Consider the following 18523-nt stretch of genomic DNA (forward strand, 5'->3'; position numbering starts at 1 on the left):
GAAAAATTAGAAGAATCTAAACACCAACTAAATATATTTCCAATACTGATTAACTACTGAAGTCCACCTTGTATCATATGAGCATGAAAATGTTACAAAATAGCAACTTATCAATACAGCAGTATTCTCAATTTTGCCTGTTCTCTTCCTCTTAATTAAAAAAAAATTAATATGGATGGTTTAATTATGAAAACAGCACTATCATCTTTTAAGATGTAGTGAAATTATTTAAGAATTAATCTTCAATATCTCTGCTGCTTCATTTAAATGATTTAACATGCAAGGTACATACACTCCCTGCATTCACTTCACACCACAGATGCATTTTAAAACCTTTGTTACATAAGGCAGGAAGTTAATATTAAGATAGTGGGAAACCTAAACCATTAATTAGATTAATCTTCCATTTTATAATATTCAGTATTTCCACCCTAATATAATATCAAACGGGTTGCCGACCCATCAGATAAATGTAGTGTTAAGTGACAAAATGGTGCAACACAGGCAGGAATCTGCATCCCAGACAAAATGCGACAACTGGAGATCAGTATTCTTTTCATCTGCATGAGAATACGCTGACTTAAAATAAAATTTTTAAAAGCCTCAGATGTATTCAACAAATTTAAAAAGAAAAAAAAAGACTTTTTCCCCTTTAAAATAACTCCTCCCAGCCTCCACCCAGTCTAGGCTCTCTGCAATATGACAAATGCAGAATCTTCTGGAATGACTTGATACTGCCTCCCACCACCGCTTTGTTTGCAATATCAGATCAGACAGAATATGTTTTTTTTCAACTTATAGGAATTTCAACGGACGCGTGCCTGTATTCAAAAAAGAAACAGCATATGTCACAAATTGAACCAGTCAGCTAACGTTCACAGGCTTTATTTGAAAAGTAATACCTACCCTTTTTCACACACACACACACACACACAAAAAAAAAATTAAGAAAAATGGAGATGGCATGTGGAGGACAATCAATGAAAATGCCAAGGAGTCAAATGTCCCCCACCACCACCACTTCCTAAAAGCCAGAGACTTGCTCAGGGGAATGAAGAAAGAGGAGCCTTTTGTTAAGAAAAACGTGAGCAAGGAGGTTTCGATTCTGCACCACTGAGCCCAGGTTTTCTGGGGAGCCTACGTCTTTCCCGGGGAGGTTCCTTAGGAATCTGTCAGGGAGGCTGCGGGAAGATGACTGGGGGTGGGGGGTGGGAAACCGGGAGACCTGCTGAGTGAATGGGAAAGGCGCCGCCCAGACATCGGGGAGAGAAAGAGGAACCGCATCCATGCGGTCCCCCGCCCCCACGCCTGGGCTGGGAGGAGGGGAAGTGGGGCACAAAGGATGCGCACCGCCCGCCGGGTCCTCGGCGCACCCGAGACCCGGCTCCCGGGACCAGCCTCGCAAGACCCCGCCCCAGCCCGAGCCCGAGCCCGGGAAGGGCCTCGGAGGCAGCGCGGCTGGGCCTGGGGGACGCCGGGGAGCGGCCGCGTCACCACACGGGTCCCCACCACTACCAGGACCCTCCCCAGCGCCCTTGTGGAGGGAGAAGGGGCAGCCACCCTGGGGGCGCGACCGGCGGCCAGCCGCGACAGGCTACCAGCCCCGGGGCCTTCCCCGCCGAGGACCGCGACTCGGGAGGGGCTGGGGCGAGGCGGGGGGAGGGGAGGAGACACTCACGTTCTTCATGGCCGCGGCCATGTCGTCGTAGCGCTCCGCCTGCTCGGCCAGCCGGGCTTTCTGCACCAGTTGCTCGCGGTCCACCATCTTCACGGGCTGAGTCGAGCCGGAGGAAGGAGACCGGGACGGCCTGAAGGGCTTGAAGGGCGGCTGTGGCGCGGCTGGAACTCGTGTGCCGGAGGGACCGACCCACGAAGCGAGAGGCTGAGACAGCGGCGGCGCGGAGGAGGTGGCACGAGCTGCGACCGCGGGACCAGGCGCAAGGCGGCTGCGGCTGCTGTGCGTGCCGCGGGCGGACAACCCCCTGCGGCCCCGCCCACGCCGCGTGACGCAAAAGGCTCCGCCCGCGCGCCCCGCCCAGGCCCCGCCCGGTCCTTTTTCGGCTGAGTCTTCTGCCCCCGCAGCGGGTGCAGCTAGCCTGCGTCTTCTGAGTGTACCCCACTTCTACGCTGTCCCCCAACACTCCCCTTTCTTCACTTCACCCCGGTTCCTTCGCCCCAGCCGTTCCAGGGACCCCCTTCACACCTCCCCCTTCAGCGCCCGCCCTTCCCGGCTTCTGGCGCGCAGGCCACTGGGCGTTGTAGTTCCTCCTTTCCCGGGCCGACGGGTTGCGGAGACCAAGGACAAAGGGGCGGTCGAGACTACATCTCCCAGCGGCCGTAGCGCACGGGCGGAGGAAGATAGGATTCCAACCCCGCGGCCACTGGGGACCCCTGGCGGGGATGCGGGCTGCCTGAGTTCGAGCGAGTGCTGATTCACGGCCCCGCCCCGTCTCCTCCTGAAGCCGCGGGGAGACGGGGCCAGGGCCTCAGCCCTAGACCGTTTCTGAGATTAAAGTACCAGGCATGGGAGGTAGGCAGGGAGGGAAGGTGTCCAGTGTAGCTGCAGATTGTCCATCCACCATCGTACAGAGGGGTGCCTGCAGGTCGGATGTCCAAATCCTGACTAATTGTTATCCCTTCCCTCCATACAGAAAATTCCAGTTCCCCACAGCTTAAAGTTTGGGGGCTTGAATAGGTGAAGTCATGGAAGGACAGATACCGGCAGGACATACTGGTTAATTTCCAGAAAGGATGCAGCTGTCTGTCGCAAGCTGACCCTGGGGGCCCCCTCTTCTCTCCAAGGTGGAACACCGAAGATTCAATGACATGCCAGGCGCGGTGGGACACTCTGATGATCCCAGCCGCTCTGAAGGCTTTGAGTTCAAAGCCAACTCAACATCTTAGCGAACCCCTAAGCAACTCAGTGAGACCCTGTCTCTAAATAAATAAAACACAAAGTATGGCTGGGGATGTGGCTCAGTGGTTAAGTGCCCCTGAATTCCATCCCCAGTACAAAAAAAAAAAAAAAAAAGATTCAATGACAAATTCAGCAGTCAGTGCAGTGACCAACTGCCTACTCCATGGGTTGTGTCTGGGGGTGGCTTCCCATCATTCTCTCCCCACCCAAGGGATACATACTGAGGTCAGGCTGATATAGATTTGCTCATGTGCTTCTGTCTTTGACATTCCATGTAGCTCACACATCCAGTAGTTTTGACAGTTTGTTTTATCTACTTCATCCATTCAATTATCTGTTGAGCACCCACTATGTTCCAAGAACTGTTCTAAGCAATGGAATAGAACAAAACAGGCAAAACTTCCTACCCCCCCAAAAAAAAAAAAAATAGACAAGATAAGAATAAATATGTGGGCCAGGCGTGGTAATCTCTGTAGCTCAGTGGTAAGGCGTCCCAAAATTCAATCCCAGGCCCCCAGAAAAAAAAACAAATAGATAAGGGGACATAGGATGCACTTCAGTGGTAGAGCTTGTGCTTAGCTTGCATGAGATCCTGGGTTCAATCCTCAGCACCACAAAAATAAATAAACATAAATAGATGTAGAATATGTCCAGAGACTCTGGAGGCTGAAGCAGGAGGATTGCAAGTTTGAGACCAACCTCAGCAATTTAGTGAGACCCTGTCTCAAAGAAAAACAAAAAAGGGGTTGGGAATCTGGTTCAGTGGTTAAGTTAAACACACTGAGGTTCAATCCCTGGTAACTAAAAATAAGAGCAATAAGTAAACTGGGCAAGTGACACTGCCCTGTAATCCTAACAGCTTGGGAGGCTGAGGCAGGAGGATCACAAGTTCAAAGCCAGCTTCAGCAATTTACAGAGGCCCTAAGCAACTTAGCCAGACTCTGTCTCAAAATTAAAAATAAAACAAATAAAGGGAGTTGGGAATGTGGCTCAGTGGTTAAGTGCCCCTGGTTTCAAACCCCAGAACAAAAAAGAAAAAATTGTTTTTTCTTTCAGGTTGGATAGAAAGAGGTTCTGAAAAGCTACTCCATGGAACTTGGTAACATATCCTACCCAACCCTTGAAGAATTATTGGATTTGAGAGTACAACAAGCAGAGACTCAAAGGCAAGGTCATCCTGCACAAGTTTATTGAGAGGCTCCCAAGTGATGGGTAATGAAAGTAGGGGAGGAGTCAGGGACAGGACACCAGGGGCATTGAATGGCAGGCTAAATAATAGAGGGGCTTGTGTTTTTTGCAGTGCTGGGGATCGAATCCAGGGCCTTGCTTGTACAAGATAAGTGCTCTAACACTGAGCGGCATCTCTAGCCCAGGAACTAAGTTTTTATTCTAAAATAAACAGGAAGCCTGTAAAACATTTTTAACAATGACAGAAAATGATCACATTAAGGTTTTGTCACCTTCATCACCCTTGACTGCTCAGTGCTTAGCATGGTACCTGTTCTATAGTAAGAACACAGAACCCAGGAAATAAAGAAATGAATGAATGAAGGCACTTTGGACAGGCTGCTCTGGGAAGGGTGTAGGAGATGGAGGAGTGGGGAGTGGGGAGGAACTCTAGAAATAGCTCTGTTCTCCCCCTCCTCCAGCATAGGATCTGGCCTGGCCTCTCTTCTTTTACCACACCACCCAGCAAAATGCAATCCTGCTGGTGAATAAACCCTCCCACTTCCTTCTGTCTCTTGAGGAAGCCTCCACCAAGTCATTCCTCTTCCTGTCTCTTCCTCCCTGCAGGCCAGACCTGAAACCCTCTGGCCTGGGGCATTACAGGTCCAGGGGAACAAGCCTTTCCAACCAATCCTGATTGTCCACTTCTGGATTGAACATACCAATGATTCAGGCCCTAGATGCTAAACGTTGGGCACTTCCTGACACATTTCAGGCCACTTGTCAGAGGGCTTTGACCTCTCCACCTCAGTTCCTCTCCCTACCCCCACCCCAACCCCATACCCCCACCCCCACCCGCTAGCCTGCTGTACTTGGGGAAAAAAAAAAAAAAGAAGAAGAAAGGGGAGGAAAACATTCAAGCCAAATCTGTATGGGAAAAGTAAAACAGATGCAAAGAAAAAATGTTTCAGAGCCAAACAGGAATATCTGCAGTCTCCATATTGAGACTTTCCTCCAATGGTGCAGAAGAGCTGGCCCTGCCTTCCTTTCCTTTTGACTTTTGAAGGCTCTAGGTTTAAAGCCACAGCTGCCCAGCAACCCAAGTATTCAGAAGGCTGCTCCTGAGCCATGATGATGTGAAACAGAGCAAAGGGCTTAATAGCCTGTCTTCCTCCTCTGCTGCTTTATAGCACTGCAAAGAATCTGGAGAAGGGGGTTGGAGAATTAGTGTTTAGGCATCTGCCTGGCCCCCAGCCCTGGGTGCATGGCCTGTCCTCCCTAGGGATCTCAATTTCCCCCACTTTTAAAATGAGACATTAAACTAAAGGAGCACTCAGTGCCCCACCCAACTATGATGAGTCAGGGTTCTAGATTCAACATGTTCTTTTTTTTTTTTTTTTTTTTTTTTTTAAAGAGAGAGTGAGGGAGAGAGAGAGAAAGAGAGAGAGAGAGAATTTTTTTATTTTTTAAATTTTTTTAGTTTTCGGCGGACACAACATCTTTGTTTTTTTTGTATGTGGTGCTGAGGATCAAACCTGGGTCACACACATGCCAGGCGAGCACGCTACCGCTTGAGCCACATCCCCAGCCCTCAACATGTTCTTCTGAAATGGAAAATATCGACATTCTTCAGCTGTGGAAATAGAGCAGAGGTGTCTATGCCTGCAGACCTGGGAGAAGGTCGAGGCCCAAGGATCAAGAGGCTCAGATTCATCTCTGTTTTTCAGACAAGAAAACTGAGGCACAGGGAGGTTGTGTGCCACTGAGAAATTCAAAACTGGGCAGATGTTAGGGACTCCCAGTAGCAAAGGCGACCTGGCCTCTCCCATCTGCAAGGCTGAACCTCCCAGGCCTCTGCTCAGGAAAGGAGGACCCTTGACCGCAAGGGACTGAACTGCCTAAGAACACCCTCCAGCCCCTTCTCTGGTGCTAGAGGACATGACCTTTTAAATGCATCCTCTCTGGCTGAGCTGGCAGATAAGCAGGCCAGCCGGGGACATTAGTGTCCTTCTGTTTCTGTGTGGTCATAAATCACCACAGCCCCATCCCCTGGCTGCTGGCTTCCTCCTGCGGCTGAAGAGCTCGCTGATTAGTGCAGAGGGGGCAGCAGTAGCATCTTCCCAAGCCAACCTGCAATGCTCCCCACCCTGTCCCCTGGGAACACTTCCCTGCCACTGCCCTACCAGGTTAGCCTGCAGTAGGGCAGAGAACACCATGGCTTTGGAAGCAAAGAATGACAGGAGAATCTTAGCAGACTGTCTCTCCTGCTGTGAATCCTGGGCCAGTGGAGGAATCCTGCACTGGGAGGCAGGGCCCAAAGGTAGAGGCCCTAATTTTACCATTGAGCTTGCTAGGTAACCTTGGGAAAGTCACTTTACCTCTCTGGTTCTCAAATTAAGCATCCATAAAATAAAGGAATTGGATGCATGCTTCTAAACCCCTTGCAGGCAAGATGTAGAGGCACATGCCTATAACCCCAGCTACTACCTGGGGAGCTGACCAGGAGGACCTCAATTTTAAGGCCAGCCTCAACAACTTACAAAATCCTGTCTCAAAATGAAATAAAAAAAGAGTTGGGTGTGCTGGTGCATACCTGTAACCTCAGCGACTCAGGAGGCTGAGACAGGAGAATTGGGAATTCGAAGCCAGCCTCAGCAGTGGTGAGGTACTTAGCAACTCAGTGAGACCCTGTCTCTAAATAAAATACAAAATAGGATTAGGGATGTGGCTCAGTGGTTGAGTGCCTCTGAATTCAATCCCTGGTACCAAAAAGAAAAAAAGAAAAAAAAAGGTTTTGAGAGACAGAGAGAGAGACCACATTCACATAATTTTTATTATAGTATATTATTGCAATTGTGCTATTTTATTATTATTGTTGTTAATCTCTTATTACTGAGCCTCATTTGTGAATTAAACTTTTCCGTAAGTATGTTTGTATAGGGAAAAATAGTATATCTTGAATCCAGTCTATCCCTGGTTTTAGTGGGGTTCTTCAGATGGATCCCCCATGCAAGGGGAGCGGGGGGAGGGGGGCTACTGTATGTCTTTAAATATTAAGTTCTGCTTTTCACTGAAGGGAGCCAACTTCAAATTTTACCCCACAAAGGAATATGTGGCACAACAAAAAATGGGACACTGTTTCAAACAGTGACAAATCTCCCATTCTGGCAGCATGAACTCGGACCAAGTATGGGCTTAACTATCTCAACATCTGGTTCCCCACAGAGATGGTAAAGAGCAGTCTGCACCCTGCCCTCTGAACTGAGCTGGGAATAGGATGGCAGGATTCTTGGTAGAGGGGTCTAAAGTGAATGTTTTGATACTTGAAATTCCAAGGGCAGTTGGAGTTGAGGACAGGGCACTCAGGGAATAGTCACAATGCTGGGATGGTGGCAGCCTGCAGATCCCATGTATTTAGAGGACTCTAAGCTGCATAGAGTCCACCAATTTCAGCCCAATTCCTGGAAGCAAATTTCTTTTCCATCAGCTGGTGCTGTCCAGGGATGTTACAGGGACCCATGAATAAGCAGGGTCAGAAGACCAGCTGTTCATGGGTGATGCTGAGCAGTGATCCTCCACCTGGGTGGGCAGTACAGCCCCCTCAATACTTGTGGGGAGGCTAAAGTCCCAGACCCAAACTAGATGCACCAGGTCAAAATCTCCAATTATGCCAGACATGGAGGTGCACACCCATAATCCTAGCTATCGAGGAGGCCGAGACAGGAGAATCACAAGTTCAAGGCCAGTCTTGGCAATTTACGGAGACTCTCAGCAACTTAGCAAGATTGTCTCAAAATTGAAAATAAAAAGGACTGGGGATGTAACTCAGTAGTAAGGCACCTCTGGGTTCAATCCTCCGTACCAAACGCACGCCCTGGCTGGGGGTGATGGTGCACACCAGTAATCCCAGTGACTTGGAGGCTGAGGTAGGAGGATCACAAGTTCAAAGACAGCCTCAGCAAAAGCGAGGCACTAAGCAACTCATTGAGACCCTGTCTCTAAATAAAATACAAAATAGGACTGAGGATGTGGCTCAGTGGTTGAGTGCCCCTGAGTTCAATCCCTGGTACCCCCCACTGCCCCCACAAAAACAATCTCCAATCCTGGGATCTGAGAAGCTGTATGTCTTCAAAACTTGCAGGGGGATTTTTTTCTGTACCACCAGTGGTCTGCCTGAGTCTGCTTCCAAAGGCAACTCTGAAGGAAACCAGGCTGGATTGCCTGAAAAGGAATTTAAAGGGCCTTGGGGCCTTGAGGAAGCTGCTGGGAGGGGCTCGGGACCTAGAACTTTCTGGCATTGGCCATTCTGCCAAGTCAGCCCAGCACTAATGCTTCGAGAGTATAAATCCCACTTGGTCATGTAATATGAACGCCAGTGCTGACACAGCAGGCAGACAGGAACCCAGGCTGCACTAGGGGCAGGAGGGATGTACAGACATCCAGTGCCAACTCCTTGCTTTGGGCCTGAGGACAGCCAGGGACAAAAAGCAACCTCTCCATCCCAAGCCTTCAGAGACTCTTGATGACTCAGGGGCATGGGGCCTGCCTTGTCTTCTAGGTTTCTGAGTAAGCCAGGTTCCTTCCCTGTCCTTCCCTGTCAGGATGGTAGACTGGCAGGGACAGCAGAGGGACTCTTGTTCATCCAGGGCGGGAGTCCCTGATGCAGCATCCCATCCCTTCAAGGTCACGGCTGGCTGGCATACCCCCAGCCATAGGCAATTGGCCATTTCCCGAAGCCCCCTTTACTGTCAGATAGCCCTCCTATTTCCAGATCCTTCTGCTCATAAGTCTTCATTCTATCTTCGGGTGTTATAAGAAAAGAATGTGGTGCACACCTGTAATCCCAGCTTCTTGGGAGGCTGAAGCAGAAGGATCTCAAGCTTGAGGTCAGCCCAAGCTACTTAGCAAGACCCTGTCTCAAAATAAAAAAGGCTTGGTGCAGAATCTCTGAGTTCAAACCCAGCACCGCAAAAAAAAAAAAAAAAAAAAAAAAAAAAAAGATAACCCTTCTTCTCCCCAGTGATGCCAGAATGTATAAATTCCTTCTTTTGTGGAAGTGCTGGGAATGGAAACCAAGGCCTGCATGCTAGACAAGCGCTCTATCACTGAGCTACACCCCCAGCCCTGTGTGAAGTTCTTTCATCTCCCCATTAGACAGTCCCTATAAGCAAAGAGTAGGTTTCAACCATGTGCTTTTTCCATCCATAATATATTCATGATAAGAAAGGATAGATAGTTTAAAAAGGACGGGCCAAGTATGGTGGTATACATATAATCCCCAGGTACTCAAGAGGTTAAGGCAGGAGGATCTGAGGCCAGCATGGTAAGTTAATGAGACCCTTTCTCAAAATAAATAGATAAACCTGGTGCAGGGTACACACACCTGTAATTCCAGCTACCTGGAAGGCTGAGACAGGAGGAGGATCATGAGTTCAAAGCCAGCCTCAACAATTTAGTGAGGCCCTAAATAACTCAGTGAGACCCTGTCTGTAAATAAAATATTTTAAAAAAGGGCTCAGGATGTGGCTCAGTGTTTAAGGCCCCCTGGGTTCAATCCTTGGTATCATAAATAAATAGGCAAGAGGTCTGGGGATGTAGCTCAGTGATGGAGCAACTCTGGGTTCAATTTCTAGTGCCAAAGAGAGACAGAGACAGAGAGAAAAGATGGCAAAGACCGGAGGTACTGAGCTTTTGAGAGTGCCCCCTGCCTTGTGTCCAGAGCATCATGCAAGACCTCGGAGCTCTTTAATTAAGTGACAGTTTGGCCTCTGGCCCCAGGGCAGCCACATGCAATGTAGGGTAGGTTGAGTATTTACACAAAAAGTCTAATTTGGGGTTTATAATCAATGCTCTGTCCTCTTCCCCCAAGTCTTCACTTCAGTCTCTATCACTCAGATGGTGAGGAAAGGCCAAGAAGTGAGAAGAAACAACATTTGCCCCCTGGTCCCAGTACTCAGTAGGAAAATAGACTATTTGCTGTTACTATCACAAAATATCTGAGACCAAACAATTTATAAAAAATAGAAGTTTATTCGGCTGAAGTTCCGAAAGCTGAGAAGTCCAAGAATATGAAACATGACACCAGCATCTGCTCAGCTTCTGGTGAGGGCCTTCTTTGTTGCATCAAACCATGGCCAAGGGCATTAAGTAGCAGGAGGGTGCATGCAGGTATTGGCTCAGTTCTCTCTTCCTCTAATTACAAATCCCCTAAGGCCATCATGGGCTCATCCTCATGACCTCAGGGAATCCTAATTACCTCCAAAGGTTGCACCACCAAGTACCATCACATATGAATTTGGTGAATGTGAGTTTCCAATCAAACCACAGACAGGCACTCCAGGGGGAGTAGTCCAAGGCACAGCGAGGTTATGTAATCTGCTGGGGTCCCACAGCTGGAGCCTGGGGTCATAAACCAGATTCTCCTGTCTCTTGATCCTTATCCTACCATCCAGAAGTCTCCGTTGGCCTCTTTTCAGAAGCAACAGAGGCAAGTCTGGGTCTCTACACACAGCTGGGGTTGGTCTCCCCCTCGGGCTCTGAGAGGAGGCAGAGAAAGGTAGGGCTGGGAGGGTCTGAGTGAGAAGTCGAGGGGCCAGCTCACTCACAGCACGATGGAGACTCAGAGCCACAGGCCTACTGGGGAGGTTGGAAAGAAAGTGGTTCCCAGGGTACTGCCAAGGCCACAGCCTCCATATTGGATGCAGAAGCCTGAACAGCCAATGGAACTGGAGACCTGGCTGCACCAAGGACTTCTTCCTGAATAACCTTAACCAAGTGACTTCTCTCAGATCCTGAAGGATTCAATGATCCAGAAGCTCAAGACAAGCCACTTGGGTTAATGATAAAATCTTTGCCTTTTCCTGCCCTTGTGTAAGTCCTCCAACTTGAGATCAGAAGTGCTCAGTGGGATCCAGGGGATTTCCTAGCTACCAGTGATATCGAGGGGATTTCCTGGGTTCTGGGGGGTGGAGCAGAGTAGGAGAAATAAAGAGGTCCTCAGAGACCAAGGCTGGGGGCCTGAGGATGAACTAGAGGCTGATGGTCCTTCCCATGCTTCAGCCACGAGGGATTTTCAGCTTTGCATTTTAGAACATTCACTTGGCAGCAGGGTAGAGGGAGGACAGGACAGGGATGAGACCAGAGGAAAGAATCCCTTCGTGGAAGATCTTTGCTAGTTCCTCCTAGGGGAGCTGGTTGGGGGTTGGGTTTGGAAGACATGGCGGCTGGGACAGGAGGGAGACTTCTCTGAAAACAGGTGCATGGGGAGGGTCCCATCTGCTTTGCTAGGACAGGTTTATGGAAAGACAAATGGAAACTGCTGGGTGTTTACAGGTACCCGAGTGGGATGCCCGGGCTGGAGCTGGGAAAAGAAATTGGAGTTCTCCGTAGGAGGTGAAGCCTGGGGCCTCGGAAGACTGAAAGAGAAAGGGATGAGTAATGGGGACAGGCCAAGGAAGGTAAACTCACAAGGAGACCTGGAGGATACGCTGGGAGGACCAGGGGTCCATGTGTCCCAGGGACCACACAAATGGCTCCAGAAAAGTCTGTAAGGACAGAAGAGAAGGCCTTTTCATGACTTAGGGCACCTCTGTTGACCTTGGCAAGTGCCATTTTGGGGGAGGGTACAGGGGATTGAACCCAGGGGCACTTTATCACTGACCTACATATATCCCCAACCCCTTTTTAATTTTTTATTTAAAAACAGGGTCTTGCTAAATTGCTCAGGGCCTTGCTAAGTTGCTGATGCTGGTCTCAAACTTGCAATCCTCCTTCTTCAGCCTCCTGAGTCACTGGGATTATAAAGCATGTACCACCACACCCAGCTGGCAAGTGCCTTTTTGATGGGGCCCAATTATCGTAGATTAGGATGGCAGGGATAGAGAGGTGAAGGGTTAAGATTCGGAGATGACCGTTTTCCAAGGTGCTTCACGGGTCAGATGAAGAAGGGAGATGTTATTGCTGGTGGTTTCATTACCCTAGAAGAGGCCTGGGATGGCTTAAATGCCGGAGCCTAGAGAGACCAAGGCTGGAGGGTTAGGGGCTGGGGGTGGAGGAGATAGGAGCATCTTTTGAGGTGGGGGAGGCCAGAAGCACTGGAGGATGGCCCTCTGAGATGGAAGGTGAGTGGGAGGGTCTTGGGAGTGGATAGGGAGGTTCCTGGGAACCTGTGTCACTGTAGTAGAAGCTGAAGTCACCTGCTGAGTCACAGCAGGAGGAGGGAGGCTGGAGAACAGGCTGCCAGTTTGAGGGAGCCTCCAGAGAGGGTGGGGGAGCAAGCTGTGGAAGGACTGACCATTCAGGGACCAGCTGGGCTTGGAGGCCTGTGCTAAGCAGCCCCCTCTGCCCAGCCCTGAGGTTTTCTCCAGTAGCTCTAGGCAGTATGGGCTGGGAGCTGAGAAGTTTGAGGTCAGACCACCTGCAGCAGGCCAGGGGTCAGCTGGGACAGGGGACAAGGAGCCCAACAGATCAAAGGAGTAACTGGCCAAGCACCAGTCCAGGTTGGGAAGGAGGAGGTGGCTACAGAATGGAGGCCTTGGGGTCAGTCAAGAACAGGCAGAGGGGCTGGGGATGTGGCTCAAGAGGTAGCATGCTCACCTGGCATGCATGTGGCCCGGGTTCGATCCTCAGCACCACATACCAACAAAGATATTGTGTCCGCCGAAAACTAAAAAATAAATATTAAAAAAAAAAAAGATTAAAAAAAAAAAAAAAAAAACAGGCAGAGGACAGTGGAGCAGGGGGTGCCAGAGGGTCAGGAGTGTCCCTTCTGGGAGGTTCTCCAAGATGAACAGAAGCCTTGGAAATTTGTGGGTGGTGACACAGGGGCTGAGGCTCAAGTCTAAGGAGGTTCACCCTGAGAGGCTCTGGAGGAAAGTGCTGGGCCCTGTGGTTGGAGGTGGAGTCCCCCAGGGCGAAGCAGGCCCTGGGGAAATAGGAAAGCTGCAATTCAGAGCACCCAGGACTAGGCTCTGGGCAAAGGGACAGATCACAGAGCTGCAGATCTGAGCCTGAGGAGAGGCGTCTGCCAGGACCAGCATGAAGGGTAGGGAAGCATGTGGCCTGGACCTGTCCACCCCTCAAGTCTTCCGTTGATAAAGGCCCTGCCATCACATGTCCTGTTCTGTAACTCGGACATCTGAGCAACACCTTCCTCCTCTGGAGACAATTTGGGCCTCTGGGGTTGGTTGCCTCAGGAGGGACGAGGAAGCCGAGAGACGAGGAAGCCAAGGACTTGACCAGACTAGAGTTCCACTGTGGTATTTCCCTCCATTATAATCTTCCCACTGGCTCACGCTGCCAGTTGAGAAGAGGCACTAGGCTGGGGAGGCTGAAGCAGAAGGATCATGAGTTCAAAGCCAGCCTCATCCATTTAGCAAGGCCCTAAGCAACTCAGTGAGACCCTGTCTCTAAATAAAAAATAAAGGGCTGGGGATGTGGCTCAAGCGGTAGCGCGCTCGCCTGGCATGCGTGCGGCCCGGGTTCGATCCTCAGCACCACATACCAACAAAGATGTTGTGTCCGCCGAGAACTAAAAAATAAATATTAAAAATTCTCTCTCTCTCTCTCTCTCTCTCTCTCCTCTCTCACTCTCTCTTTAAAAAAATAAAAAAAATAAAAAAAAATTAAAAAGGGCTGGGGATGTGGCCCAGGGGTTAAGCGCCCCTGGGTTCAATCCTCGGTACAAAAAAGAAAAAAAAAAAAAAAAAAAAAGAGGCACCAGTCAGAGCAGGGGTAACGGGACTCCTGAGGGACTGGAGGCCCAAAGGTTATTCTTGGTACAGAAGAAAGATTAGGGAGGAGAAACAGGCACACTGTGGTGGAGACAAAGAGAGAGAGAGAGAGATCTGACGGAGGGACAGACAGGAAGACAGATTGCTGGAGACAGAGACAGGGAGAGAAGGTGCTGAGCAGGCTGGCTGGATGCCCAAGAGTTGTCCCGGAAGCTGCTGGGCTGGACCCAATCAGGCAGGATGGATGGCTGCTTTGGAAAGGCAGAGGCCATCAGGCCAGTAATGGGGCTGGCTGTCTCTCCCCTCTGAACAACCCGCCATGGAAAATGCAGCCCAGGGACTCTGTTTCCCCAGACAGGCTAAGGTTGCCCTTGAGGGCTTCCTAGAGGGCAGTATGAGGCCATGAAAGGGGCCTCTACGGAGGCACGGACCCCAGTTCTGCCTCTCCCTAGGATGAGGTTTGGCACCCACTCACCTGTTCCTTTTTCTTTCTTCTTTATTTATTTAGGTATAAGTGACGGAACCCAGAGGAGTTTTACCACAAGACCACATCCCCACCCCTTTTTATATTTTATTTTGAAATAGGGTCTCACTAAGTTGCTTGGGACTTGCTAAATTGCTGAGGCTGGCCTCCAACTTGGAGCCTCTTGCCTCAGCCTCCCTAGCTGCTAGGATTACAGGCGTGCCCACCACACCTGGCTTCCACTGAGCTTCTTGCAGGTCTTGGCTCTCATCTACAAAATGGAAACCACCACAGCTATCCTCAGGGATTCTACCTGTCTTCACCTGCCCACAGAGGCATGGACCTGAGTAAGACCAGAGCATAAAGGTGTCCTTTAAGCCTAATAAGAACTTGGAGGTAACAAATGTCTCCTGTACCCAGTACCCTTTGAGAATATTTCAAAATCTAGCCAAGGGACTAAGGATATAGCTCTGTGGCAGAGTGCCTTGCATGACATGGGTGAAGCCCTGGGTTCAATCAGCAACACTGCAAGAAGGAAAAAAAAAAATCTAGCAAAGCAGTTTGGTCAAAGGATTGTGATTCTAGCTCCCAGGCTGCACAATTTCTAAAGATCTCACCAATTGGCTAGGTGCAGTGGTAATCTCAGCAACCCAGGAAGCTAAAATAGGAGAATTGTAAATTGGAGGCCAGCCTCAAATTAGTGATTTAGTGAGATCCAAAACAACTGAGTGAGAGTCTGTCTAAAAAGGAAAAAAAAAAAAATGTTAAAAGGGCTGGGGATGTAGTTTAGTGGTAAAACGCCCCTGGGTTCAAACTTCAGTACTAAAGTTAAAAAAAAAAAAAAAAAAAAAACTCACCAATTAAGGGCTCCTATGCATCATCCCCTTCCTCCAAAGTCCAGGACTAAGCACTCAATGCAGAATGCCAAGACCATTAAAACAAGAGAAAAATATGTCTCATGGCTACATCCTAATCATACAAGGCATCAACCTACATTGTGGCCCTCCACAACTTAGCTGGAAGAGAGACTCTTGATCACCAAGGTCACCCATAACCTGGCCCCATCCTGCCTCTGAGACACTCATTTTTCTACTCATTTATTCAAATGTTGAGTGTCGGGCTGGTGATGGAGCTCAGTGGAAAAGTGCCTAGCATGTGTAAGACCCTGCACTCAGTCCCTAGCACTGAATTAAAAAATGCTAAATGTCTATTAGGTGCATAAAGTCTAGTAGGTGGATTGTGATAAAAGGGCAACCCCAGAATACTGGGAAAGGACATGGGGCAGGGGGGCATCTCTCCATCCCCACCTGTTCAAATCTATGGCCTTCAACCCGAATTTAAATTTTTTGAGGGGAGATACCAGGATTGAACTCAGCGGCACTCTACCGCTGAGCCCCATCCCCAGCCCTATGCTGTATTTCATTTAGAGACAGGGTCTCGCTGAGTTGCTGAGGCTGGCTTTGAACTCACAATCCTCTTGTCTCAACCTCTTGAGCTACTGGTATTACAGATGGGTGCCCCTGGGCTGGCTCAACCCCAATTTAAATATTCCCTCCTCCAGAAGCTTCCCCAGAACTTCTAGAAATTCCCTTTACTTCTGCCTGAGTCCCACAACATTTCTCCGAATCCCCACACCCTGGAATCTTTTATAAAGGGCTGAGAAAATATATGCATTACATTCCTAAGAACCTAAAACCTGTTTATCTTTGCATCTAACATAACCCAGAACAATAGCAAGGTCCAGCAGATACATATTAGTTGTGTGTCTTTGAATCTCATTGTACTCAATGGATGTATTATAGTTTTGAGGCTTTCTCACCTGGAAATGGGGGAACAATAATTTTCACTTCCCACTGTGGCCAGGTGAATCAATGGAGATATTACATACAAAGTTCCCTGCAAGCTACAGACTGCAAAGCTCTGCACATTTGTGGGCTGTGACAGCAATCTTGAGAGAGCTGGACTCAAGAGTCAGGCACCAAGGGCCTGCAGCTTCCTCTTCTTCCTGATGGTGATGGAGAGCTCTGAGCCTGAAGAAAAAAATACGGGCAGGCAGACCAAGAAGGGAAGAGGTGCATGGGAGCTCCTGCATACCTAGCTTCCCTGTCTGCCTCTAGCTCAGGGGGGGTGACCTTGGGCAGGTTCCTTCTCCAAGCATGTGTTTCTCCCTCTACCAAGTAGGAATACCAATCTGTTTTGATTAGCAGGGCCCATTCTGAAAATCACACAGGCCCCAAACCCCAATGTGATTCCACATCTTTCGCCTTTGCTGGGATTTTACTGTAGTTGGTTGCGTTAAAAAACTGCCCAGTGCGCATGCCTGTGCAGGGACGGGAGGGGGGGCTCCCTTTCTAATGCAGGTGGTATTGAGAATTAGCTTTAGAATTTTATCAGACTTCTCTGAGTTAATCCTGCCCTCTAAAAATCTGAGTAAATACCCCAGCCTTGGGGGAGGGGGCAAGGATGTTGTGTCAAACCTTTTTTGTAAGCTGCAAATGGCTGCACAGACTAGAAAAGTCTGCATACCCTCCAAGCTCTTGGGAATCCTTCTCGATTCTTCCTGTCCTCGAAGAGGTCGCACCAAGGAACAGACCCAGGATCCAGCCAGCCCCGCCCTTTAGATTGCCGAAGCCCAGTGGCTCCCAAAAGCCCGAAGGGGCGAGGTGGGGTGGGCAGATTCCAGGGGAGTTGAGGGCGGCTCCTTCCCCCTTAGCCCCTCCCAACCCGCGCTCTGCAGTTTGCTATGATTGGCTGTGCAGGTTCTCAGGCTCTCCAATCGGGAGGCTGCAGCGGAGCCAGGGGTGGAGCTTCAGTTCCCACGCGGGGCGGGTCTCATGCCCCGCCCCGCGCGGCGCGTCACTCGGGTCGTGACTCAGCGGGAAGGTGCTACCGGAGGAGGCGGGAGGGCCATGCCAAGCCGCGCCCTGCTCCGCCCGGCCCAGGGCCTTGCGGCTGGGGAGGAGGTGGGGACTTAGGAACTAAGGCAGGAGTCCCTGAGATCTACACCCTGGTCTTTTTTGTGTGATCAGAAAAAAACCTCGACCCTTTTCTGGCCTTTGGTTTTCCTTCCTTACAGAAGAGATAAGAATACACACTTCGCGGCTGGTCCCGAGGCAAGATAATGCCAGATAGGAAGGCCTGGAGCTTTGGGGTTTGACTTTTCAGGGTGTGAATTCCAGCTGTCTGATCTTGGCCAGCACCGCAATCCTCTTCTGTAGACCCAAAGAACAAGTTTCTTTCGCAGCTGAGGTGGTTGGGCAGGTGAAATGAGAGGGTGTGCACAAATGGAGAGGGGAAACAGTTCTGCACAGTAGTTTGGTTGTAGAATCCCCGATAGGAGAAACAGCTCTGAGTAGCAAAATAGAAATCACAGTTTTGAAAGGCTAGTCCTGGAACCTAGGCCATAGACAAGAGAGCTGTACAGTTCTGCATTAAAAAAAAAAAAAAAAAAAGGTAAGACGTCCTATTAAAAAATATTTAAAAACAGGCAATGGCATTGAATGAATAGACATTTTTCCAAAGAAGATAAACATATGGCCAATAGGCATGTAGAAAGACTGAACATTATGAACCTATTTCAGGGGCTGGGGATGTGGCTCAAGCGGTAGCGCTCGCCTGGCATGCGTGCGGCCCAGGTTCGATCCTCAGCACCACATACAAAGAAAGATGTTGTATCCACCGAAAACTAAAAAAATATTAAAAAAAAAAAAAGAACCTATTTCACTCCATGTTCCTAGGTGTGGAACAATTATAAAAACAAATACAGTATATATTATGGAATATAATTAATAATACTTATAGCCTAATATATATAACCATATGAGCTTATGGCTGATTTCCAATCTATTTTAGTGCACTTGTGTCAATTTTGTTGAAATATTCTCAGGATTGAAACCTTGGGACTTAATGGGTTTCAATCATTAGAGATATACCCACTAGGATGGCAGAATTAGAAATTAATATGTGTTGGGGTTGGGGATATAACTCAGTTGATAGAGTGCTTGCCTCACATGCGCAAGGCTCTGGATTTAATCCCCAGCATGAAGGAAGGAAGGAAGGAAGGGAGGGAGGAAGGGAGGAAATAATAGGTGTTGGTGAGGATGGGGAGAAATTGGAACCTCAGTGTATTGCTGGTAGGAATGTAAGACGGTGAAACTGCTGTGGAAACAGGTGGCTCCCTAAGGTGTTAAACACAGAATTGCTACCCGAGTCAGCAGTTCTACTCTTAAATATATACCTAAGAGA

At 49.1% G+C, this 18523-nt stretch overlaps 1 protein-coding gene and 1 long non-coding RNA gene across 4 annotated transcripts in view; both read right to left on the minus strand.

Moving 5' to 3' along the window:
* Nucleotides 1-1970, minus strand: part of Ywhag (tyrosine 3-monooxygenase/tryptophan 5-monooxygenase activation protein gamma) — a 34804-nt gene extending 32834 nt beyond the window's left edge. Inside the window, exon 1 of one of the 2 annotated variants that reach the window (XM_026396854.2) lies at nucleotides 1679-1970. In XM_026396854.2, coding sequence (XP_026252639.1) covers nucleotides 1679-1765 — 87 coding nt within the window. In that variant the 5' untranslated portion in view covers nucleotides 1766-1970. The remainder of the gene's footprint in view (nucleotides 1-1678) is intronic. The other variant, XM_026396853.2, reaches the window with a different exon arrangement.
* Nucleotides 1971-10135: 8165 nt separating this feature from the next.
* On the minus strand, nucleotides 10136-16971 carry LOC144256902 (uncharacterized). Of its 2 annotated transcripts, XR_013344309.1 has the most exons (4): nucleotides 16756-16971; nucleotides 16098-16308; nucleotides 12680-12749; nucleotides 10136-10620 (listed from the first exon to the last, which is right to left on the minus strand). It is a non-coding gene; the product is annotated as an uncharacterized LOC144256902 (long non-coding RNA). The 2 variants fall into 2 exon arrangements; XR_013344308.1 differs by having other exon boundaries at nucleotides 10136-12749.
* Nucleotides 16972-18523: the final 1552 nt, after the last annotated feature.

Source organism: Urocitellus parryii, chromosome 9 (assembly GCF_045843805.1).
Source record: "Urocitellus parryii isolate mUroPar1 chromosome 9, mUroPar1.hap1, whole genome shotgun sequence".
Classification (NCBI taxonomy): Eukaryota; Metazoa; Chordata; class Mammalia; order Rodentia; family Sciuridae; genus Urocitellus; species Urocitellus parryii.